Source organism: Pseudorca crassidens, chromosome 4 (genome assembly GCF_039906515.1).
Source record: "Pseudorca crassidens isolate mPseCra1 chromosome 4, mPseCra1.hap1, whole genome shotgun sequence".
NCBI classification, from domain to species: Eukaryota; Metazoa; Chordata; class Mammalia; order Artiodactyla; family Delphinidae; genus Pseudorca; species Pseudorca crassidens.
In genome coordinates, this window is record NC_090299.1 from 151392561 (window position 1) to 151419257 (window position 26697).

The 26697-nt window shown below is 45.5% G+C and overlaps 1 protein-coding gene across 11 annotated transcripts in view; it reads right to left on the minus strand.

Moving 5' to 3' along the window:
• Positions 1-522: 522 nt before the first annotated feature.
• The window catches only part of RAPGEF2 (Rap guanine nucleotide exchange factor 2), a 244694-nt gene continuing 218519 nt past the window's right edge, over positions 523-26697 (minus strand). For 9 of the 11 annotated variants that reach the window (XM_067737037.1, XM_067737036.1, XM_067737034.1 and 6 more), the window contains 13 exons: positions 23149-23306; positions 22321-22561; positions 19868-20251; positions 17879-18090; positions 17666-17789; positions 17046-17069; positions 15772-15995; positions 14132-14326; positions 10637-10789; positions 7845-8070; positions 6636-7195; positions 4055-4327; positions 523-2589 (listed from right to left, as the gene is read on the minus strand). In XM_067737037.1, coding sequence (XP_067593138.1) covers positions 2564-2589; positions 4055-4327; positions 6636-7195; positions 7845-8070; positions 10637-10789; positions 14132-14326; positions 15772-15995; positions 17046-17069; positions 17666-17789; positions 17879-18090; positions 19868-20251; positions 22321-22561; positions 23149-23306 — 2800 coding nt within the window. In that variant the 3' untranslated portion in view covers positions 523-2563. Of the gene's footprint in view, positions 2590-4054; positions 4328-6635; positions 7196-7844; positions 8071-10636; positions 10790-14131; positions 14327-15771; positions 15996-17045; positions 17070-17665; positions 17790-17878; positions 18091-19867; positions 20252-22316; positions 22562-23148; positions 23307-26697 lie in introns of those variants that run through there. The other 2 variants (XM_067737035.1, XM_067737045.1) reach the window with 2 other exon arrangements.

The window sequence follows — 26697 nt, forward strand, 5'->3', positions numbered from 1 at the left end:
ATTCTCACCTTTTTAAATGTAAGTGCCCTTCTCACAGACCAAAATATTACTCAGACCTATCACGCATTAGGACTCGTAGACAGAACAATGATATTTGATGTACAAGCTCCAAATCACTTGCTAGATTGTACTCTTAACTTAGCGGCCATGAACTTGCATGTGTATTGGGAATCAAAAATATTATGTCCCATAGAGATGTTTATTGGAAAAGAATTGGGCAGAGACACATGCTATGTATTCGATAGATACATAGTGATATCGTAACTTCTCACTGAATCTCAAACACTATGAATTCTGGACACATGAGTGATATTAATTTCTGTTAACATGAATGATATCAATTTCTTTTCTCTGAATCAACAGAAAGCTACCTAAAAGAACAGGCTATTTGGGCAGTTTTAGGCGACATCGTCGGTCTACCCTCAGTGCCCTGTGGACTCGCGCCTGCAGTGAGATCCAAGGGCTTTCTTACGCTTCAGTACGAAAAAGCATGCACGAGTCGTTAAGAATATAGGCAAGGCATTATGTTATATTTATTTATTTTCCAGCTTGTACAAACTGGACGTAGAAGCATAAACATAGTACATTTCTACCATTTTCAACAAAAATATAACCAATATGTACAATTATTGTATTAAAAATACAAAAGGGATACAGACTCCACCAATGTCTTTCTAAAAGACATACAGGTACAAGTAGTATCAAAAGTATGAGGAAATCACCAGTTAATTGTACATTCTGCACTTGACATCACAGAGCGAACTGAGGTTACAGTCCTATGTTCTACGGTGACTTAATGCTTAGATAACATTTGTGCGACTTGTGTAGAGCAAGAGTTCTGTCTTTCTAGATGCACGTGAGGTCCACGGCCTAGAGGAGAAAACTGGCAAATAACGCATCTTACATGTAAAATTACAAATGCATCATTGATAACGTCATATATAAGCAGGTAGACAAATGCCATGATACAGGAGAGAATTATTAAATAAAGCACTGACATTGCTTTGATACAGTGAAAAAACACTGCAATTTGACTTTTAAAATTGGAAGCTATTTACGTTTATCTACTGATCAATATGATCAGCTGAATTTAATGGAAAAAAAATCCAAGACCAGCAGTTCCTCACATCTGAGTACTACTCGGATTGGCAGCCTTCACTTTTCCGGAGTCTGTGCAAAAACAACACAAAAATAGACTGGAGGGGTCATCTCAGTCCTTCTGGGGTTAATAGCAGCTGTGAACACGTGGTTGCTACACTCAGGCCTTCTCCGTCTCGGCGTCCGTAAAGCCACTTACGGGTCAGTCTTCGGCGACCAACCCGCCTTGCAAACAAAGGCTGGCGGACCGCACTGGGTTCTGGATCTTTTGATCATCTTCACGTCAGAGGCTTGTTTATTCCCTCATGGCGACTGATCGATACGGGGAGGCTGTCTTGGAAGAGCAGTATGAATAGCTGGCCTTAGCGCCAACACCCCGAGCTGCTTTCACTGCAATGCTATCCAGTTATAAACGTGGCTCTTTGAAAACAAGCAAGAGAATCCCTAAAGCTAAATAAACAGAAATCAAAGAAACATAATTTAAAAAAACATGGGGTTTGCCGTCTGTCTCGATGGAGCAGGACACGCCCTCGGGTGACACTGCCCTGTGCTCCACAGGCTCAGACACAGGACGCAAGAGTCCCAGTTCCCTCCCCGGCCATGTGCAAACAGTTGTAAAGAAGAGCCCCAGGCCCTGGGGAAGGAGGGGCCGGGGGCCTTGGGGTCTAGGTAATTGGCTAACATCTCACGCTTCCAGGATAGGGCGCTTCCCAGGCGCGGCGGGACACAGGAAGCGGGGCTGTGGGCCGGCCTTCCCTCTCCCCGGTGTGACCACACCCTGTCCGGCATATTTGGTTTTTGAGAAACCCCGGCTGGCAACCCTACTTAAAGGTTCAAAATAATACTGTAAAATCATTAAATGGATATAATATTTACTCTCTGAACACAATCATTAAACTCATTTAAAAGAAAAGAAAAAAAAAAAACCCAAAAAAACGGAGGAGGGCACTGTAAACAAGCGGACAAGCATTTGTACTCAAAGGATTTCATTGTTTTCCTTTGTCTTCCTTGGTGGGTTAAAGACCCCAAGCAGTTCCATGGCTGGCTTTTCTCCCGATTCCAATGAAACCAAGTGCTAGGACTGGATTGAAATCTAAAAGGAAGATTTTTTTAAAAACTCCTTCCAGGCGTGGAGAAGTGCAGCCAGAGTGACTCATGGGTGGTGATGACCTTGGAGTCTGGAATGATGCTGTGTGACGTGGCAGGCGGCCACAGGAGCTTGGAGACGCTGCGCTGTGCATTCAAGCAACAAGGCGGAAAAGTGCCAGGGCGGTTTCTTCACAGTATTTCACATGCAAAGGGGACAGGAAGAAGGAGGGAAGGAGCCCCATGCTGCTTTTAAGGCAGGGAAGGAGGCAAACGGGTCCACCATTCTCAGAGTGTGAGCTCCAAGGCTCTGACGCTAGGGGACGTCTTCTTGTGCTCTCCTGTGGGTGGCCAACACGGGTGCAGAGGAGCCCGTGCCTCAAACCGCAGACACTTGTTCATCTTCTGCCGACGCAACCACGAAAGAAAGGAAGAAACAAAAGAAAAATCAATAAGCGAGCAAGTCGTTTTCTTGTGCTTAGAGAGAACGTGTTCACCGACGTGCTAAATAAAAATACCACAGCTATGTTCTCTTAGTATAGGTCACCTAAGATCCTCAACTGTTTTTCTACCTAATGATTAATCATAATAAAAAAGTTTAAGGGGCTTCCCTGGTGGCGCAATGGTTAAGAATCCACCTACGAATGCAGGGGACACAGGTTCGAGCCCTGGTCCGGGAAGATTCCACGTGCCGCGGAGCAACTAAGCCCATGTGCCACAACTACTGAGCCTGAGCTCTAGAGCCCACGAGCCACAACTACTGAGCCCGTGCACCACAACTACTGAGCCTGCGCTCTAGAGCCCAGGAGCCACAACTACTGAGCCTGAGCTCTAGAGCCCACGAGCCACAACTACTGAGCCCGTGCACCACAACTACTGAGCCTGTGCTCTAGAGCCCAGGAGCCACAACTACTGAGCCCGTGCACCACAACTACTGAGCCTGCGCTCTAGAGCCCATGAGCCACAACTACTGAGCTCGTGCGCCACAACTACTGAGCCTGCGCTCTAGAGCCTGTGCACCCCAACTGCTGAGCCCGCGAGCCACAACTACTGAAGCCCACACGCCTAGAGCCCGTGCTCTGCAACAAGAGAAACCACCGCAATGAGAAGCCCGCGCACCACAACGAAGAGTAGCCCCCGCTTGCAGCAACTGGAGAAAGCCTGTGTGCCGCAACGAAGACCCAACACAGCCAAAAATAAATAAATAAAATAAATAAATTTATAAAAAAAAGTTTAAAATAAAGTATATGGGATGCACATCTTTAAATATACATACCCACTATAAAAATACATTGTATATTTACTGACTGGAAACTCATGAATGATAAATTCATTGAAAAAAGTTATAAAACAACACATGACTTCTTAAGTAATGTACACGTGTATACATATAAAAAAGTCTAGAAGGATATTTAACAAAATGCTAATGGAAGTTATCTGCAAGTGGCAGGATTACAAGTAGTTTTCATGAATTGTGTTTTGCTTCTTCCTATAATGATTATTTCCAGAATGAAACATGTTAAACTCAAACCTTAAAAGCAGGAGGAAGGAGGGGGGCATGGTCTCCCCCTTCAACCTCACCCCAGCACGGCCAGCTGGACTCGTACAGAGAAGGCAAAAGAGCTCTAGAGAAGTGGGTTTTTCCACCAGACTTTCATCTGGGACTCATAGCATTTCCTCAGAAAACCGAGGATTAGGAGGGAAATGCACCCATGCCCACACGGTATTACAGGGGACCCCTCCGCAATCTTTAGTTATTTCTCCAGCCACTTCGGAAAGAGCAAAACGCAACCCAACGGCTGGCACCAAGGCCTGGGGCGGGCGTGGAACCCCGGGCGGGAAGCAGGGCCTCTGGGGGAAGCGCATGTACCGTCCTCCTCGGTGGCAAGGCCCGGGGGCGCGCAGGGGCCGGGGCGCGGGTCGTCGCCGGGCCGGTGCCACTGCGGCCGCGGGGCGGGCCTGGCGCCGCCCGGGGCGGGGGTCTCGGCCGGCCGGGCCAGCATCCTGGACCGCTGCAGCGCCACGGTGTAGTCCGGCGGCTTCCGGGCGGGGTGCGGGTGGGCGTCGGGGAAGTCGGTGATGGGGATGCCCACGTATCCCGGCGGGGTGGGCGGCGGCTCCCGGTAGCGGCCCTCCTTCCTCGCTGCGGGAGGGAGAGACAAGGCGCCGCGGTCAGCATGGGAGGGCCGGGGGGAGCGCATCCCAGGCCACGTGCGCTCATCGGGAAGGAGGAGGACCAAGACGAACAGCGCCCACGGTGAAAGGCGTGTGGGGCTGTGCGCACCAAACCCGCCACGCACCAGGTCATCTCCGGCGGCACAGGCAAAACTAAGCAATCTAAGTACCTGTAACTCTCACCGGGTCACCGCAGAGCGACTCTACCTGTCACGCAGTAACCAGGCTAACGCCCAACCCTGGGGTTTACTGGAAACATGGAGCAAAGGGAACAGAAAGGCACCCAGTCCCACGCCTGCAACACGGGAGTGGTGCCTGTCAGCGGTTCCCTCCGCTCTCCCTGCCCCGGGGGCCAGGCGAGCTGTTCTTCTTTGCTGGGCCATCTACCCTCACCAGGCAGAGAATCAATCCCAGGTTACTTTCAAGTCTTGGGCCTCACTTCGGAAAATAGGGAATCACAATAAATTTGGAAGAGTAGTACAAAAAATGATGCAAATTTCAAAACTTAAAACAATGTGCATGTGAGGTATGTATTTTTCTTGAAGTCCTTTTATATTAATTTCATGACAAAACATGAATCTGTAAAGGCAAGTAAAAGCAAAGTTTTATTATCTTCAACTTTCTAAACTCAACTGTTAGGAACTTAAATCATTCTTCTTGCCTCTGCAATAAAAATTCTGTGTATTAGTTTGTTAAAAGAAAGTGCTTTTCTATTTGCAACTGCCAAGATGTGGAAGCAACGCGTGTGCCCACCGACAGATGAATGGATACAGAAGATGTGGTACATATATACAATGGAATATTACTCAGCCATAAAAAAGAATGAAATAATGCCATTTGCAGCAACATGGATGGACCCAGAGATGATCATACTAAGTGAAGGAAGCCAGACAAAGACAAATGTCTTATGATATCACTTATACGTGGAATCTAAAATAAAATACAAATGAATTTATACACAAAACAGAAACAGACTCATAGATTTATGGTTACAAAGGGAAGAAAAGAGGGGAGGGATAAATTAGGAGTTTGGGATTAACAGATACACACCACTTTACATAAAAATAGGTAAACAAGGATTTACTGTATAGCACAGGGAACTATATTCAATATCTTGTAATAACCTATAATGGAAAATAATATGAAAAAAAATATATAATTGAATCACTTTGTTGTACACCTGAAACTAACACAATATTGTAAATCAACTATACTTCAATTAAAAAAAAAAGTGCTTTAAAAATTGCAACCTAAGAATAGGTGTTAACTGTCTTCTCCTTATTCATCCTGAAAAGATATTAAACTCGACATCCACCCATGACTGCGTGATAAAATAACTACAATTTCCCTACTAATGAAAGTGATGTCTGTGAAGATTATATTCCAGAATTTCTCACTCTGTATCCTATGATGTATCCCTACACTTTATACAGACATTGAACGTGCCATAGAGAATATATCCCGATAGCATTGAAGGAGCATAAGAGACTTCACAACAGAAACAGCAGCAGCAAAGTGATAGTGTCTTTCGTCTACTTATGAACTGCTAACTAGGCACTAGTGTTTTGCAGAGATTGCGTTTAAACCTCACAGCAACTGCACTGGTAGAAATTATTAAATTCATTTTACAGATGAGGAAACAGACACTGTTTAGTGCCTTGCCCAGTGTCACAAAGCTAGGAAAGTGGCAAAGCAGGGATTCAGACCCGCAGCCTGCCTGACTCTCAGGCTCTTACACACTACCTTATCTCTCAGCACCCTCCTCCTTGTTCTATCCTGTGCAGAGGGAATCTGTCTAGCACAGAAAAATTTACCTGCATAACAAACATCGACAGAAGATTTTTAAATATGCAAAGGGTAAAGTTCTAAATATACAATTCAAGGGAACAAAATACAATAGTAAAACATTTAGAACAGTTCCAATTAAACAAAAAAATATTCTTCCTCTAGAGAGAATGGCCATCCTTCCTGATAATTTTCAGCTGAGAAGATCAACGTCAGAGCAGGTAACACCCATAAGGACAACCTACTGATCCCGACAGCTACGGTGCATGGAAGGTTGACTGTTGCAGGGTATTTATAAGCACCTGACCACAGAACCTGGCGTCTTAACCACCATTCATTTCAAAATCCTGAGTGCACTGCTAACTTGGAAGGCCTACACGGCAATGGGTGGGGCAGAATGAGGAGGAGAACCGCAAACACATGCTTTTACTTTTGAAGTAAGTCAGGGTGCAGCCACGACCCAGACAGGACAGCGCCCGCGGTCAGCTTACCGATAAGCCCCTTGGTGGCGCTGGGCGGCACGGCCACGTGGGCAGCCATGGCGACGGGCTTGGCTTCTTCGGCGCTCGCAGACATCATGCTGCTGCTCTCAGCTTCGAGGGAAACGTCCTTCCCCCCCCTGCGCTTGATGGTGCCCGTGTCCCCCTCCGAGTCTTCTCCCCAGTACCCCGTGGAGGAGGCCCAGCTTGCCCGGGACTGGGCTTGATCGAGACTCTCTCGGCTCTGACTCTGCCGGTTGTACTTTGTGCTGTGGTCGGAAAACATGATTTGGTCCACGTGGCTGCTCGAGGCCCATAACCCTGCGGCGTCCCCTGAGTAATCGAAGTGAGTGTGCCCGAAGGGGAGCGTCTCCCAGCTCCTCTGCTGCTGGATGGTCTGGATGTTGTCGTGGGAGCCGCTGGAGCACGACGTCCAGCTTCCTCGGCCGCTGTCGGCAGCGTCAAGTGAGGCTCGGTCCCCCTGGTCTTGGGAAAGCTCCTCTGTGCTGGGAGAAGAGATCACTGTAGCTGCAGCGTACAGGCCCCGGCTCTCAGACAGCGGTGCACAGGACCTAGGCGGCCAAAGGGAAACAAAGAAAAAAAAATAATAAAGAGAAGAGGAGGGGAGGGGAGGGCGGAGGGGGGCCAGAAAAGAGGGGAGGGGAGAGGGAGGGGACAAGAGAGTAGAGGAGGGGAGGAGAGGAGAGGGGAGGGAATGGGAGGGGAGGGGGAGGGAGGGGAGGGGAGGGGAGGGGAGGGGAAAGGCCAAGATTGTTAACTAATAACTGTGCTAAAACGCAACCACTTTTTCCTCGAAAGGCGGCCTCCTTTCCTTCCAGAAAGAGGATTAGGCCCCACCAGACTGAGCGACAGTGGCCGCTCGGCCCTGTCCAGTTTCCTCCCCTGTGACGTCACCACAATATCAACACGGGGGAAAGGAGCAATGACCTGCTTACAGTAAAGGAGCACTTTCCTTACAGTGTTCACTACAATCTGACTATTTCGGGAAAGCAGCTCATTGGACTGAGTCGCCCCCTGCCCTCAGCGCAGAGCAAACGTGTCCCAGCGCAGGACGGACCTCACTGGGAAAGCAGTCTGCGTGACGCTTAGTGATCGGGAAATGGTGAGTGTCAGAACTGGGCTGGGAGAGCACCCCTGGGCGTCCCGTGAACAGCCCCGCACACGTGCAAGAGAGGAGCGAGCACACGGACGAGCCCCTACCCCAGGCTGCACTGGTCGGGCTCCCCCGCCGGCCGCCTCTCCGGCCGGCCTGCGGCCAGGCTGGTCTCCACAGTGCCGACCGATGGCCTCTGGCGCCGTTCGTCGGGCAGCGAGACGGGCAACGAGTCGAAGGAGGAGTTGCTGACGATACTGGACCGTGAGGAGATTTCGCTGTGGCCGGAATCTGAGAAGTTATCCACGGTGCCACTCGGAGCCAAAGTGTAGCCTGCGTGGGAAACACATCAGTCCTTAGACACCGGGGGTTCACGGCGTCCAGCTGACGCCTCCTCAGTAGCAAAACCAGAATGCAGGCCACGGGTGCCACCACGGAACTGGGGAGAAAACACTCTGCTTGGGGATGAGCTACAGTCAAGTTTTACTCAATTGCAGTTTAGTGTGTTTGATGAAAGTTTAGAGAGGAAAAAAGAATGCACTGTCGTATGACCCAGGAATGGTTGCAGATGGGATCACGGCACGACTCGACGCTGCTCTCTGAACTGTAAATTATACTACATTAGTCTATGTAAACGGAACTATGAAGAATGACTAGGATGATATTTAAAAGTGTGGTTTTCTTCTCAACCTGCAAAGTCAGTATTTGTTTTCAATGGAGTTTTCACTTTTAGAACTTTACAGCATAGAATAACTCCACTGGAAAGATCTGTATTATATTTTTATTTTTTAATGTTGGGTTTTTGTTTTTTTGAATTATTTAATTTATTTATTTTGGCCACGCTGTGAGGCATATGGGATCTTAGTTCCCAGACCAGGGATCGAACCCGTGCCCCCTACATTGGGAGCACTGAGTCTTAACCACTGGACCACCAGGGAAGTCCCTGTATTATAATTTTTTTTGGCGGTACGTGGGCCTCTCACTGCTGTGGCCTCTCCCGTTGCGGAGCACAGGCTCCGGACGCGCAGGCTCAGTGGCCACGGCTCACGGGCCCAGCCGCTCCGCGGCACGTGGGATCCTCCCGGACCGGGGCACGAACCTGTGTCCCCTGCATTGGCAGGCGGACTCTTAACCACTGCGCCACCAGGGAAGCCCCCTGCATTATAATTTTAAATGGACATGTATGAATAAGAAATAAGACTTGAAGAAGATATCTTTGGATTTTTGCCATTTGATTTTTCAGCATTAATAATATATTGGATAAATCACATGAAAGCCAATTGTTTTGAAGGACATAATGTACAAAATCTCCATTTTTCTCCCTGGACCGTCACTATGTCTAAACAGATGTCCATTTTTTGGCCTGAAGGACCCTTAAGTCTTTGTTGCTAAAACTGAAAGTCACAAAGGAAGAGAGGCTTGTCTTGACATCTTTAACAAAAAAATCCAAATACTCCTTTCTCAGTATTCATTTATTTTTTACTGATTTTATATGATTATATGTACCCAATGAAAACCTAATAAAACAATGCCATCTAGAGCACCTAAATGTTGCTGATTCACTCTCTGAAGAGTACTTCCCCATCCTTTCAGTAAATTATGAATTCCTGATTTATTTTTTTAAAAGGTTGCACAGGTCTTGATAAGATTTCACGTGTTCACCTATGAAATGTCTTCTTATAAACCACGCTGCAGGTTCTGACAGACAAGATTTCAAACCCTCCCTGAACAGTCTACGCCCCACCCCGCAAAAAACAAAATCTCTAGAGAAATAATCCCTCAGGTGGAGCATGTGGCATGGGGAGGAATCGTCCCAGTTTCCTCAGCTAATGAGATGACCCCTTCCCGTTTTTCCTGCTGGCCCACCTATCCCGTAGGTCCGTGGTGCACTGTTATTCTTGCTACTGTTCTCGCTTCCACGAGAAGATGGGGAGCTGGTTTAGTCCAACTGCCCGCAGCCAAACGATCTCAGCTGACTGCCACTGCCACCCAACGACGGACGAGAGAAGAATTCAGACGCACCCACTGAACAAGGACTAGAGACTGATACCCCCATAGAACGCACACATGTCTGAGACAGCTGAAAAGTAAAGCAGGAAAGGTACTTGTTGTGCCGGTGAAATCTAACAACAGATTAATCTCTTTGGCCTCGTCTAGTGAAAACTGTCCTGGCCGTTTATTACCGGCTTACTTACGCCCATTCAATTATAGGGTGGGGAGAAAGTAACCCCGAGGTTATGCAGCAGAAAGTGATCTAGTATTTTAAGATAAGAAAGCATTAATATCAGAAGGAGAGTTTGAGTGCCTAAAATTTAATCTCCTTAAAAATAAAACAAGATAGCAACAAAAAAGATAATCCAGACTCATGTTAACACAATGAAAGATAAATCAGGAAGATAGTAGTTTTTCTTATGTTTTTATAGGCCTCTACTCTGTGATGAATGCTATGTAATTATATTTAGTTAGAACAACTGTTAGTATAAAAAGAATTATTTCCACACTTACAATCAGTAAAAAAATGAATTTTTGAAGGGGCTTATATAGTTATATAAGCTTGACACTATTTATTTATAACTATAATATTAAAAAGTACCAAAATTCTTCCAAATTTATAAACTGAGGAGAAAAAAAAAATCCATTGGGTGTTACATATCGTGTCTTTTTTTTTTGGCGGGGGGGGGGGGCACTTGTGCGGCTTGCAGGATCTCAGTTCCCCGACCAGGGATCGAACCCACACCCTTGGCGGTGAAAGCATGGGGTCCTAACCACTGGACCGCCAGCAAATTCCCAAGGTCATTTCAAACGACTCTAATGTCAGAAGTGATGTAATCTCTAACTAGAATTGATCACAGCTGAAAGCACAGGTCCCCATGAAGGAGAAGAGGGGTCACCCAGTCACCTTTCCTTGGCGAGCTCTGCGGGGAGGTCGGCGGGGAGGAGAACCGGGAGGACGCATCCGATACCGTGTCTTCTGCCGGCCTCTTGTGGCGCTCAAGGCTCCCTTCTTCAGACAAAGCAAGAATCTTCTTTAAAGCTTGTGGAGAGTTTATACCTGTAAGAGAAAGAAAATGATTTCAACATGCATTTCCAAGACTGAAAAGACTACCGTGAAGAACAAAACCACTTTTTTTGTGTTAAGATTGAATGTCACACGTCGTGGCAGGTTGTTTCCAGGCTCGATGGTCTCTGTACTCTGCCCGTGTAAACAGTGAGATCGCAGGGGGCACCAGGTGCCCGCCGTGTGTCTGCTGACACCTGCCGAGGACCAGAAAGGCTGCTGCTGCCATTCCACTCTGGGTTCCAAACCGCGACCACCACCCTCTTCAACAATACATCAGGCAGCGATGAAGAAACAAAGAGATGATCTGGAAATACTCTGGGTTAGGGTGAGAGCGGCGCAGCTCAGAAGATTTATCAGAACTCAAGTTTGGGTTGGGAACAGGTATTTTGGTGGTGTTGGAAAAGTTAGCTCATGGGATGTGGGAGTGATGGAAGGAAAGCCAAGAGCCCAAAGGAAGTAGCGAGAAAACAGACTGATGGAGCGCTAAGAAATCAGGCCAGTATTTGATCAGTAAGCGGATGACAGAGAAGGCAGGAGGGGACCCAGAGAGTGCCGGGTCCCAGAAGCGTCCTGCAAGCCACCGGGGAGGGCTCCCAGGAGTGCGGTAAAGGGGCGCGGAGGGGGAAGCCATCCAGCGCAGCGCCAAGTGCACGATCTAGTCGGATGAGGTAGGGCGGAAGAAAAAGGATTCCATGTGCCAATACCAGGTGATTTTTCCCCTAAAATTTTACTTTCAGGAATGAGGGAGTCACATTAAGAGATGTTTTCTAAGCCTCATTATGAGGCACTCTCAGTTACCTCATTCTGAACAACAAAGAGACCGGAGGGAAGGCATTACAGGTTGACACTACCTCAGTGAATGTTAGGTTTTATGTTCTCAGACTTCACAGAATCCATTAAAAAGGAGGCAATGAAATTGAACGGAGACCTAATTCTTCATTTCACCTCAACACCTGTAAGTGTGCGATACTACTGTAATACAATCTTTTAAAAATGGCTTTTCAAGCAATCTTTTAATTACGTGTGCAGATACTGATATATACAGGGTACATGAAAATACCAGCTACACTAAAGCTACACGAATGAATAGCCTTGATTTGGAAAAGATTTCCAAGCCAGCATCATTCACAGATTCAAAAAGTGCTGCCTTCAAACAGTGAAGATGGATGTGAAGATGCTATGCCTCAGAAAAATCTGTTCCACTTCAAAAGCAGCTCTAGGGATGACGAAGACACCGAAGTGAAAAATACAGGAAGTATTCAGACAAAATTTATTTCATGAATGGGGGTGGGCCCAGCATCTCTAAGTCACTATGTTATATTCTGTGACTTTAAATGTGAAACTCTCCTAAGAAGATGCATGACTATCCCATCCGCATTTCTAAAGGTCATAAATTCAAATAGGCCTAAAAAATATTGGAGAGAGAGTCTCTCTGGGGAAGGGGGCTGGGGATGGCTTTCCATCAGGTACACCTACATGGGGGTTAACAGGCTGTGTCCATATCAGAAGCTCGACAGAAAAGAGGCAGTAGAGGTCGGCTTGCAGGGGACTTGGGAATATAAGAATATTAACAACACAGTGGAGAGACTTCCCTGGTGGTCCAGTTGTTAAGACTCCACGCTTCCACTGCAGGGGGCACGGGTTCAATCCCTGGTCGGGGAGCTAAGATCCCGCATGCCGCGCAGTGTGGCCAAAAAAAAATAATAATTAAACAAAAAAACAGTGGACAAAGGAACACTAATTCAGTTCATTTGTGATAGGGGGAACAATGTAAATTTTTTTATTTTTGGCTGCGTTGGGTCTTCATTGCTGCACGCGGGCTTTCTCTAGTTGTGGCGAGCGGGGGCTACTCTTCACTGCGGTGCGCAGGCTTCTCATTGCGGTGGCTTCTCTTGTTGCGGAGCATGGGCTCTACGCGCGCAGGCTTCAGTAGTTGTGGCACGTGGGCTCAGTAGTTGTGGCTCATGGGCTTAGCTGCTCTGCGGCATGTGGCATCTTAATTCCCCGACCAGGGATTGAACCCCCATCCCCTGCATTGGAAGGCGGATTCTTTACCACTGGACCACCAGGGAAGTCCCTGCTTTGGCTCCTTTAACATTCACGAACTGACTGTATCTTCCTCCCAAGTTACAGAATCAGTGATTCAACAAATGAGAGTTCGCCTCCAGACGAATCATTTCACTTAAAAATATTCCGCCTAAATTCCAGCAACTCACTGATCATAAGGCAAAGCTAGTTTAAACAAGGTATACGGACAAAACAGCCTCCGTACTTGTTAAAAATTAAATGAGTAATAGCATAATTTCCCCATGGCATGCCTTGCCTCCACTGCTATGACAAACGAGCATGATTAAATGAGATACTCTATGAAAACAGTCCTTCTCACGGGTAAAAGTAAAGTTTAACTCTGTGAACATTAATGTCTTATGAAGAGGGAACAACCAGAGGGACACTCAAGTATACCAGACGAAGTTACCCGTGATAAGTATCGCTTCCTAGTCTGAGAAGCAGGCAGTGAATGAACAGCACCAAAAGGGGGTTGTGGGTTGTTTGTTTTTTTGTTGTCGGGTTATACGAGCCGTCTGTATATTTTGGAAATTAAGTCCTTGTCGGTCACATTGTTTGCAAATATGTTCTCCCAGACCAAAGGTTTTTTTTTTTAATATTTATTTATTTGGTTGTGTTGGTATTAGTTGTGGCAGGTGGGCTCCCTGGTTGCGGCTCGGGGGCTCCTTAGTTGTGGCATGAGAACTCTCAGTTGCAGCATGCAATGTGGGATGTAGTTTCCCGGACCAGGGATAGAACCCGGGCGCCCTGCACTGGGAGCGCGAAGTCTTAACCGCTGCGCCATTAGGGAAGTGCCCACGGGCTGTCTTTTCGTTTTGTTTACGGTTTCCCTTGCTGAGCAGAAGCTTGTAAGCTTCATTAGGTCCCATCTGTTTATTTTTTGCTTTTATGTCCATTGCCTTGGGAAACTGACCTAAGAAAACACTGCTACGATTTATGTCAGAGAATGTTTTGCCTGTGTTCTCTTCCAGGAGTTGCATGGTGTCCTGTCTTCCGTTGAAGTCTGTGAGCCATTGTGAGTTCATGCTTTTGCGCCGGCCGCGAGGGCATGTGTCCTGACGTCACTGATTTGCATGCGGCGGCTGTCCAGCTTTCCCAGCACCACTCACCAAAGAGACTGTCGCTTCCCCACTGCATGTTCCCGCCTCCTTTGTCAAAGATTAACTGACTGTAGTGATTCACACAACAGTGTAATTCAACTCTATTTCAACAGAAAGTAAATTAAGAGGGAAAAAAAAAAAAGTGTGCGCGAACTTAGTCACCTACCGAAAGGCGGGAGATCCCGTAGGGGCACTTTCTTCCGCGAAGGATAGAGGGGCACGGCGGGAAGCTGCAGCCCCGGGCTGGGCCTCTGTGACGGCTGCGGAGCCTGCGGCAGCGGCTTCGGCTGCAGCCCTGCCCTCGGGGCCACCGGGGAGGTGTCGGCCTTGACAGGCTTTCTGTCACCGGGATTCTTAGGCACTGGTAATTGTTCGGTGTGAAAACAGAACGAGAAGTTTAAGAAGTTAGTGGCCACACACGGGATACTTTTACAACTGCACGAGCATTTCCTACAGTTAGAACACTGAAATATGTATCTTTTTTTCCCCTGTGGCCCATAGATAAAGGAGAGAAACAGGGGCAGGCGGGGGGAGAGCCTCCGTCACAGAAAGAAGGCGCGACGGAACCAAGATTCACTTTATGAAACAAGCCGTCTCAAGAGATGACACTGTTTCAAGTACCACATTTAAAAAGAAACGAAAAATGCGGATAGCTCAGTACGCTGTACGTATGTCTACGAAAAACACAAACCTATTATACAAGCTACAACAGGAAGACCACTAGGAATTATTTTTCTAAAATGACACCCAAAATGTCTTGACATATATGAGCTTAGTTTTAATTTAGTAGATGATACTAGCTGCAGTCTTGTCACTATCAAATTCTCTCTCCAATGGGGTAGAATTATCTATGTTGCTAATAGCAGCCAATACTCCTTGAGCACTGTACTGAGTGTATAATTCCGCGGCAGATGGAAAGCAAGCCAATTTAACAGGGCAATTAAATGCTGTATTTTAAGTGTATTCACACTGAAGACAACTCAATGACTTCCTTCCCCCATCTTACACATAATGGAGCTCAAGTAACCGGCCTAAGGTGACACTGTTAGTACAAGGAACAAACAGGACCTGAACTCAGACCCATCTCCCTCTTGAGGACAAACTCTTCACCATGACACACAGTGCTTTAAGAGTGTCCTGGGTACGTCTGATAACCTGAATCTTTCTCAAATGACCTAACATTTAAGTCCTATAGAAAGTATCTTCAAACTTGCCCATAAAAGACCCCAAAGTGTCCTAAACGGAAAACGCCTCCGTCTTACAAATACGGATGCCGAGAAAGAGAACGTAGCCCCCGTTTCTGGCCTGGCCGGACTTTCAGAGGCTGGGGAGCTACACATTAGGCTGAGCTGTGGTTCCCTGTGGAGAATTCCTGCCTTACACGTAGCTGAACTCATTGCCAAGTGCCGGCCGAGCTGAGGGGGTCAGAGGCAGCCAGCGCACCTAGCTCTGTGCCGCTCCCAGGCTGCCCATCACTTGGCAAGTATCTTTGTGAGAGAACAAGGGATGCAAATGGGCGCTGCACCTGCCCCTGTGTCCCCTGACGGCACTCTGGCTGCGTCGGGATGAAACCAAAGCCGGTCACCCCGAAGAAGCCTACGGTGTCGTGGTCCCCATGCGAACCCCGCTGGGCACGGACGGGGCTCAGCCCAGGACGGCGCCGCGTGGTCCCCAGAGCCGCCTTCAAGGGAAAGGCGAGCGTGTCTCAGGATGCTAGCTCCCCCTGGGCCTAGCCCTGCTTTATCGGCACAGGAAACCAATCTGCACTCCAGCCGGACCCGGCAGCCACCTTAAGGAGACACTCACATGTGTTGGTGGCCGGCTCGCACTGCAGGGATAGCGTCTGAAGGCTCTCCTCGTCCATCTCCAGCTCCAAGTTGGACAGGTACTGCTTCACCTTTCGGGCCATCTGGGCGTCCTCGTACAGCTTTTTGGCATTGAGAAAGGAGCTGCGACGCACCCGCTTTTTGTGACCACCTGTCTGAGCAACGTCTAGCACTGTTGCGTTTGTACTACCCTGGCTGAGAGACCTGGAAGACGAAAAGGTAGAGCTGCAGCTCGCCCCAGCATGGGATCCCTGTATCTCCTGGAAACGTGCCGAGACACCTACAAAGAGTCTACGTTCAGAAGGCCACATGCCTCATTCTGGTAAGTAAACTTTACAAAGGAATAGAGAATCATACAGATCAAAAAAACTTTTTTCAAGTTTGAGAAGAATCCTACATACACTCTACATACACATGTATGTTTGGCACTTGTTCTGTTCCGACTAGAAAATTCTACTTTTCGCCTCTATAGAGCATTCAAGGCAGCTCTCTCGTAGAAGCCAGCAAGTAATAATGATTATATGTGAAAGCTCATGCAAGAATAAACACACAGCTGCAATCATTAAGAGTGACATTAATCTTTTTTCTCCTAAAGAGGATGTCTTACATAAATTTAAAGAAATTACAATGTTCACGATTGTTTTCTTATTGCTTGGGTTAAATGTAGTGAGTTCGTCAAGTAATATGGTCAATCTGTTAATAAAATGGTCATGCAAATGTGAAAACACATGTGTGGAAACTAGCACATGAGTTGTTAAGAATTATTTTTGAAAAGAGTTGGTTTATAGGATGAAAACAGTAGTTAGTTGAGCTGTAAAAAATTTAGTTTTAACACCGAGGGGCACCTTTTGTACGACATAGATTTACTTCTCAAAAATCTGTGCAATAGCGTTTAAACTGCACAATTTTTCCTTCTGACGTCCTTTCTCCCCTCACCCCAGGTTAGATTTTTCTCATTTCAAAACACACAAATTATATTAAAATGAAGTCTTTCTGAAAGCTCAGGAGTAGGCCTGGCCTACTGCTCCCCAGAACAATCATCGATCATTTCACAGCTCTCTTGGGTCATGACCTCGAAAGCAAAAGCCCCAGTAGATGAAACTTGAAGTCAGTTTGCCAACTGAAATTCTGCTAGAGCAAGAGGGTTAGGACAAAAATGCAAAAATGCAAAGCATCAGAAAACACAGCAGGTAAGAAAACAATGCCACGAGCGGGACGAGAACAGTGTGGGTGTGCAGTGTCCCCGCCACTTACCCCAGACTCCTCCACTTCTTCTTCCTGTAAGTGAGAGCCGTGGAGGTTGAAGCATGGGTGTAGAGAGAGACAGAGAGATCACAAGCTCAGAAAGAAAGGACTAGACTTCTGGACAAGCAGTACTAGAAGCCCACAAACCTCCTCACACAAACAACTTGACCAGCAACGGTTTTCTGGCTCAAAAGACAAACATATGTAAATATTTGCTTCTAAAGACTTCTGTTCTCTCCTTCACTGCATTCATCGTTCTCGGCTACACTGACGGCTAAATCCCTTGTGTGGGCAGTGAGACAATACTGTTCGGCTTGTTTACATATTTTAGTTCATACTATCCATTACACCTTTTAGCTCTGCAAGTCAGCGTTCTGAAAAATAAAAATAGCTGTGCCTCACGTTCAATGAAAAATGTCAGAGGGACCAACTGTTTTCACGACAGCCCACAGTGCACTGGATGTGGAATCATAGTCATTCCAAATCAGAGCTCGACGGAGATTCCCCACACAGCCTGGTACATGTCACCATGCTACAGGCGGGCCTATTCAAAATCTTCTCGTTTACTAGGAAGCGCTAAGCTCAACCTTCTCTAACCCCGCGAGCACTGCTGAGGGGGACACACTCACCGAGTCCTGAACATGAGGGCAGGGTCCATGTTCACAGAGGCCATTCGGCCAACGTGACGAATTTCTTTTGCAATCATTCTTAGCTTCTCAAAATTGACCAGCCCGTCGACTTTGGAGTCGTTCCCTGTAATTGGCAAAAAGGAAGAGGGAATCACATGGCATTTACCCGACGCCTCCACAAGTGGAGACAGAAATCCTCCAACTTACACTTACCCTCGTGAAGGAACGTGAGGTCCTTCTTGATCACCGGGAACAGGGGGATGATGGGAGGCTGTAGGTTTTGACTGTTGAGGACATTGCGGTATTTTGCCATGTTTCTGGAAGGGTCAAACAGGTCTTGGAGATCCTGAAACAGCTTTTCGTATTTATTGGGAAGTTTTTCCCAGGTGGTTCGCAGTCTTGCCACTGGTGCCAGGTTTAGGCCGCTGAGGGGGAAAAAAGAAAAGCGGTCTAAAATTAAATGACTCATCCTTACGAAGTAGGTAGAAGAGCATGCTGTCTATTTCTTAACATGTAACAGCTCTGTGTGAGTGCTGTGTATGCAGAGCCAAGTACAGGATTCATAAGAGTGTTAATGATTCTGGGTAATGAGACCTGAAGCTGGAACCAGGGACAGGGCCGAGGGGTTTTACTCTTTTTCCCTTTACACCCTCCCGGTCTGTCTACTGTGGGCAGAACAACTGGAATGCCAGGTGTCCTGAGGGCAGGGCTGTGTTTCGTTGCTTCCTCTCCGTACGTAAAGTGCCTGGTGCCAAGCAGCCGTCTGATAAAACAGACTGGACAAATATCCTAGAGTTGTAACATGAAACAAAAGCCATAAGAACAGGAAGAGTAACAGATATCGTATATGGACGCATATATGTGGAATCTGAAAAAAACTGGTATAGACCATCTTATCTACAAAGCAGAAACAGAGACACAGACGTAGAGAACAAATGTATGGATACCAAGGGGGAAAGCGGGGGGAGGGGAGGAATTGGGAGATTGGGATCCACATGTAGACGCTATTGATATTATGTATACGATAGACAACTGATGGGAACCTACTGTAGAGCACAGGGAACTCTACTCAGTGCTCAGTGGTGACACAAATGGGAAGGAAATCCAAAAAAGAGGGGATATATGTATGCGTATCAATGATTCAGGTCGCTGTACAGCAGAAACTATCACAACATTGTAAAGCAACTATACGCCACGTAGAAAAAAAAAAAAAAAACCAATAAGAGCATGATCAAACTCCTAGACAGAAAAAATGACTAACTGAATCACCACCATCAATGTCAATATTGCTCATTGTTTCAGCCTGCACTTTCTTCCAGCCTCAGTCTAAGCACTTAAAAGGGAAGAAAAGTAACATTTACTAGGCATCCCCCTGCTGTGTGCTGGCTGATGGAACGCCACATACGTTGTGTCCCTTAGTCTACTTGATAACTCTTTGGGTCACTGTTATTTTATAGAGAAATAAACTGACTTTCAGAGAAGCTCAAATAATTTGCCCAAAGTCACAGAGCTAAAAAGGTGGTGAATATAGATTTTCTGGGCTTTAAATTAGCATAAAAGAGAATGTTTTTTGAAGTACAGCTGATTTACAGTGTTGTGTTAGTTTCAGGTATACACAGCAGAGTGATTCATCATACACACACACACACACACACATCTACATGTATCTATTCTATCTATATATAAAAAGAATATATCTATTCGTTTTCAGATTCTTTTCCCTTATAGGCTATTACAAAATGCTGAGGAGAGTTCCCTGTGCTGCACAGTAGGTCCTTGTTGGTTATCTATTTTCTATATAGTCGTGTGTATCTGTGAATCCCAGACTCCTGATTTACCCCTCGCCAACCTCTTCCCCCTTTGCTAAGCATACATTTGTTTTGTACGTCTGTGAGTCTGTTTCTGTTTTGTAAATAGATGCATTTATATATATATATATATATATATTTTTTTTTTTTTTAAGATTCCACATATAAGCAATATCATATGATATTCGTCTTTGGCTGGCTTACTTCACTTAGTACGATCATCTCTAGGTCCATCCATTACAAGAGATTTTAAATTAAGGATTAAGAGAAAAAGAATTGTTCCATATGATGCAATTAAAAACTACTACACTCACACAGAGTCTGTGGCTTTCAGGGATTGATGCATTTTTAAATCTGCAAACTGAATCGCACCTCACGACAAATATGCCCTTACCTGATGATTGCAAACATGGAGTTAAAATTCTTGCACTCCCTGCAGTGCAGAGCGATCTTGATGAAATGCTTAATGGTCTTCATCCTCTTCAGCTGGTTCGTCTCCCGCAGAATCTCAGAGGCTACCCAGAACGTCTCCTGGTTAATGACCTCCTCGAATTTCTTCAGGTTGGCACAGCTGGTTTTCGATCTGAGCTTGAATAAATCATCTATATACTCAGTGGGTTCGATGTTGCGGAAGAGCTCAAAGTTCCGCATGGAGAGCTGCGTGGCCACCTCTACGGTGCTGAGCTGCAGCAGGGAGATCTGACTCTCTCTCAGCAGCTCCTGAGCATCTTCATCCGAACAAAGGGTCTCTGTCTCCATGTTGTTTTTCAAGTAATACCTGTGAGAGACACAGAATTCAGAGCCTGAGCAGCAGTCTCACGATACTCCTTGAAAGAACGATGCTGTCTGCTGAACGGTGGTGAGAACACTCCACTGAATGACGGAAGGACAGACAGAGAAGGCAGCAGCTCCTCGGTCACCAGATCACAGAACCCGGCCCAGAAGCCACCGACAGAAACTGACGCATCACATGGAATTGCATCTGTACCAGGTGCAATCCATTTTGTCTTGTCCTTCCCTGCCTTCTAGATTACCTTTTTTTTTGCTAAAAAGGACAGAAAATAGCTAAATTTAAAAAATTTTCAGTTTAAATAATGAAAAAAGCTCTACGGAAGGAAACAGGAAAGATTGATCAATCCAACCTATTTATTCAAATACCAAAGAAACCTGTAAGCTATCTCCCTCTATTTGATCCTATGAGGAGAACGATCCTAAAAACAGATTTTAACGTTCAAATGTCTGATTTTCATGAAAACCCTCCAAGTAAGTGGGACAGGTATTATTCCTATTTGTCAGATGAGGAAACGGAGGCTCCCAGAGATGTACGCCAGCTGTAGAGAGAAAACTCAGGGTTAGCGCTCCTTTCCCTCCGTTAAGTGACTTGACAAAAACAGAATCCAGATGTTTGCCCGGTGATTTTTTTTTCCCCGATTTTATACAAAGATGCTCTCCTTAAGCCAGATTCCATAAAGGAAGAAACAGAATGAGCAGGGCGGTCCTGCTAAACTGGCCTTCTGCATATATCGCCGAAGACACAGACCTCAGGACCTTGACACTCACAGATTTCACGTTCTCAATTTTTTTTTTTTTTTTTTTTGCGGTATGCGGGCCCCTCACTGTTGTGGCCTCTCCCGTTGCGGAGCACAGGCTCCGGACGCGCAGGCTCAGTGGCCATGGATCACAGGCCCAGCAGCTCTGCGGCATGTGGGATCCTCCCGGACCGGGGCACGAACCCGTGTCCCCTGCATCGGCAGGTGGACTCCCAACCACTGTGCCACCAGGGAAGCCCACGTTCTCAGCTTTGATTACTCATGAAGCCCACGATGTGAATCCATTTGCAATTTTCTTGTATACTGACTGTGAATCATGACTCTGCACCTCAGTGAGATTTGGAGAACTCCACCAAGATTACACATAGGTCAATGCATATTCAAATGATAACGAGACAATGGGCCTCCTAAAACAACCCTACCCACTAGTGTCAGGGCTGGAAATAAAGTGAAAGTGAAGAAGACGAAGTTATAGTTGACAGCAAGAACGCAGCTCTGAATGAATTAAACCAGGTTTAGATGCATAACACGAAGAAGTCAAGAATACAATGAAACACTCCGTATGGCAAGAAAAAAAGAAAAAACGTGACTTACGAAAACAATTTTCAGTAAGTGCCCACTCTAGTCATTATACGAGAGCCAAAACCGAACTACTTTTTCAACTTTCCCTTATTTGTGATTTGAGGCTATCAATTACATTTTATCAATGGAAACGCCATGCAAGAGGCTGACAAGACCCCATACAATACTTTCCTACGAGCACTGTGTGACAGAAGCGCTCTGAAGACCAAGCAGCAGCAGACCACACTCTGAGGCAAATGAGCTTTGGTTCCAGAGTTAAGAAGGGTTTTTCATAGTGTCATGAACAATAACAGGCAGTTTCAGCCAGCCACACTGTCACAGACATCTCCGCGTAAACAAACGCAGCTCCTGGAAAAGTCCGGTAGGCAGGAGCGGGCGACACAGAGGATACTAGTGGAAGATGTGTTTGTGAAGGTGCGTCTGCCAGGAGAAGGGAGGTGCCCTCCTGCGCGTCCTTATGGGAGCGTGAGCGCTGGCCGGCAGTGACAACCGTCAGGTCACAGCGCCCTCGTTTTGCACGAGCTCCTAAGAGATCCTTGCGAGGGGTCCACAGTCTACTGTGTGCATTTCCTTGGATACGGCAATGCTTGGTCAATGGGGAAAATCTTGCTTTTAATCTGCAACTTATTTTAAAAACCCTTAGAAAGCGTTCACCAGACTCTGGTGTGGGTTTAAGGACGGGGTAAAGAAATCCAACAGGATAGATGACGTCTACCTTCCACTCAGCTGTATTCTGTCGGCGAGTTTGGAAAGCTGATCCGGAAGTCGTCTTTGTTTGATCACTCCCTCTGGTGTGACAGAGACCTCACAGAGTGAGTACTGATCTGGGGTGGTGGTGACAGCAAACTCCCGGATGGCCTGAATGACCACCTCCTTCGCCGTGGTGTCCTTACTGATCATGATGTATCTGCTTTGCTGGTCAGCCTTGAAAACCCTTAGCACTTGATCTGGCAAGTCTGGGGGAAAGAAGAGCCAGGAGAAAGGATTTCAGGACCTGGCAATACAATCAAGGAATGCCACCTGAAAGCGTCTCCTCAGAGAAGATAATGCTAAACTGTCATCTCTCCCTTACTTCAACCCTCCTGCAAAGATTCACTTAGTCAACATACAGGCATGCTGCATGAACACGTCTGCCTAAAGATAGTCACATTACCCACAGACAAAGGCAAACACATCAGGTCCCAAGGGCAGCATGCAGGGTGGTCAGGCTGGCATCTTTATTACACTGAAGAGCCCAGGAAGCTGACTGAAAATATGCCTCTGGACTCTTTATTTGACATGACCTGGTGATACCTGCATGGTACGTGCTAACTTCATTTTAGGAAAAAGAATGCGAGTTCAGAGAGATTCATTTGCACGTGGGCATATCAGATTGGTCTGAAGAATAAAGATGAACTGGTTCCAGCTGTTGGAAATTTACATTTTATCCTGACTTTTAGCATCTGATAGAGTCCATGCCACGCCAGGAGAGATACACACAGCATTACCGTTATGTCAGGGGAAAAAGAGACGAGAAAACAAAAGCAGTGTGGGCCACGCTTACCAGGAGTAGCACTGAAGTCTAAGATGCGATGATGGGACTGCAGTAAATCAGGGTTACTGGACGATAACGTTCCACTGACGGGCAGCGCGGTCGGGATGTGCTTGGTCTGCCTTAATCCGACTATGCTGTCATCCTGAGACTGACCGATCCCGATGTCACTGAACCAAGAGGAAAGGTAAAAAGTTATGACTCATCAATAGATAGTGTGCACGGACAATGAATAAACCGTATTTCAGAAAACCCGCAGTTAACGTACAACTATCATTAATAAATTCGGTTGGAACTTGCAAAAGCAACTACTGCTTAAGTGTATCCAACTCATGTTCTTAACTGCGTAGCATGTTTCTCTAAAACCTTTGCCTTTTTAGCTTAAGACAAATCATAACAAATATTAGTAGTTTCTGAGTACAGACATATATTCAGAAAAGATAAGCCCTAGTTAGTCATGGAAATAGATTTAAGAAAAAGCACATTTTTAAAAAGGCATTCAGTCACTCAAATGATGACTTCTGCCTCAGAAGGGTAAGTTGTTTTATAATCTTAAAGAAATGAAGAAATTGAGTAAAAAAATGAATAGAGAAAAAAACATCCAAACTGTCCCAACTTCATTCTCCAGTGTTTCAGAGAAATAAATGAGATCATGATGGAGTCAAATGTAAAGAAAGCTTGACACAGACATTATTTCTTAATTATACAGAGCCTAAAAAAGCAGTGGTGCATGGTGACATTTCTTGGCATCAAAAAAGAGGCAATGGAAACCCAATGACTCACTTTCACTTTGAACTTACTACTCAAAATTTCTAGTTCTACGTTTAAGCTCCCAGAGAAATACTACTTACTATGGATAGCTACAAACTCATTTCCATTTATAAAAGCCTGGGGACAACTCTTGAAACATGGTTTAATAATACATAACATTATTTCTAGATTTGAAGGGCCAACTGTTTCCAAAACAAAACATCAGAATGAAACGATAAGCACAAACAAACACGAAAGAAGTAGAACACAAGCTCTGACCAATCTCTATAAATATCTATAAATACCTTGAACAAGGAGAAAGAAGATCATACTAAGGTTGGGATACCAACCAAGGTGCCATAATTAAGACACTTAGCATCAATTAGGCTTTCGGACATGACAGCTTGATCAAAATAACTACCAAAATCTAGCAGCATTCTTCCTCTTTATTTGGGAGGGAAATGGAAATTACAGAGGCAAATAAGCAAGCACAAGACCAAAGATGATTTCAGTGTAAATTCTTCGAACTTCATAGGTAAATATGATCCAGCGATCCCACTCCTGGGCATATATCTGGAGAAAACACTAATTTGAAAAGATACACGCACCTCAATGTTCACAGCAGCACTTTTTACAATAGCCAGTTGTGGAAGCGACCTAAGTGTCCATCAACAGATGAATGGATAAAGAAGACGTGGTATATAAACACAATGGAATATTACTCAGCCACAAAAAGGAATGAAACAATGCCATTTGAATCAACAGGGATGGACCTAGAGATTACCATACTAAGTGAAGTAAGTCAGACAGAGAACAACGAATTATCTATGATATCGCTTACATGTGGAATATTAAAAAATGGTACAAATGAACTTATTTACAAAACAGAAATAGCCTCACAGACATAGAAAACAAACTTACAGTAACTAGAGAGGAAGGTGGGGAGGGCTACATTAGGAGTTTGGGATTAACATATACACACTATTATATATAAAACAGATAACCAACAAGGCTGCTTAGCCTGAGGAACTATACTCAATATCTCGTAATAACCTACATGGGAAAAGAATCTAAAAAGTAGGTATATATAAAACGGAATCACTTTGCCGTACACCTGAAACTAACGCAACACTGTAAATCAAATCTATTGCAATTAACAGTTAAAAAAAGATTCAAAGGTAAGTCCACAACAAAATTAAATTTCCATTTAAGTGCATAGAGGCATGTATCTACAGACAAAAAGGATTCATGTGCTATGCAACATTAAATAAAACCTTCACATTTTTAGCGGAATTTTATTTTTCATCCATATAAACCAGGCTTTACTGCCAAAAATATTAGATGTCATACGTACATGAGACAACTGCTATGGACTCAGACCAAAGACAGAGCCAACTGGGCCTTTGCTGGCACAGATGCTATCAATCCTGGCGCACTCGAGGCAACCCCCAACAAGCAGCCTTCTTCCGAGCTGTTTCTCAGCAACGTTTCAATACCAAGCATGATGATCTAACGCTCTACTATCAGCTGTATCTCTGCCGTCCACAGATGCAGGGTTACTCTTGGACTGAAACTACTTTATATTAAAGGCTTAGTTCAGAAAGGTCCACCTCCGAGCACATTCGCTTGTTGCTGGACCTCTAGAACTCTCTCACTGCTACTGAGATATTTTGACCTTGGTTAACTTTATATGTAGTCTGTTGGTTTATTCTCTCTTTCCTCAGGGTTCTGCAGTCTTTCTCCACTTACCCGACAAACAGACCCGAGCTTTACCAGCCTCCTGCCCACCCACCCCATAGTCACATCACTCTTCCGGGCCTGTCCTTGTCAGGCTGCCACCATCCAACATCTTAGCTTCTGTGATACTGATAATGTTTGAGAGAGAAAAAAAAAAAACAGTATATCTGGAAGATTCATCTGGGACTTCCCTGATGGTCCAGTGGTTAAGAATCCACCTTCCAATGCAGGGGATGTGGGTTCGATCCCTGGTCGGGGAACTAAGATCCCACGTGCCGCGGGGCAACTAAACCTTCATGCCACAGCTAGAGAGAAGCCCGTGTGCCACAACTACTGAGCCCGCGTGCTCTAGAGCCTGCGCACCGCAACTACTGAGCCCGCGTGCCACAGCTACTGAGCCTGCGTGCTCTAGAGCCCGTGCACCGCAACTACTGAGCCCGCGTGCCACAACTAGAGAGCCCACATGCCACAATTAAAGAGAAGCCTGCAACGAAGAGCCCACATGCCGCAATGAAGACCAGCGCAGCCAAAAAATAAAAAACAAATTTAAAAATTAAAAAATAGAACGTACTAGAAGATTCATCTGCTTGACTACTTTGGTAGCTTTGTCAAAAAAAAAATCTTTCTAAACATATGTTTATTTCTAGGAGAGAAAAGTTTTAGTAGTAACTAGTATTAAATAAAGTCTATCATACCAATATAATAGATCCTACAGTTTACTGAGCCTTCTTTTAAATATAACTATTCTTTTCATTTCAATTACATTACATATATGGATTATTTCAAATAATTTTCATAATAATATTTAATATTTCATAAAAAGATTTAAATGAGTCATCTATGTTCTTCAAGGCAAATTTAAGATGTTTCCTCAGTGCTTTAAAAATCATCATGTCTAATTATTATCCTTTTTTCTTTTCTCTTTTGAATATCTTTCTAAATACACAGAATAACATTATACATAGTATTCTCATCCTGGGTCCTTCGCCAGCACCCTGTACCGGGGATGGATTACGTCCCAGCTCTGACATGTCACGTTTCTATTAATACTCGGCAGGGTCATGCTGACTTGTG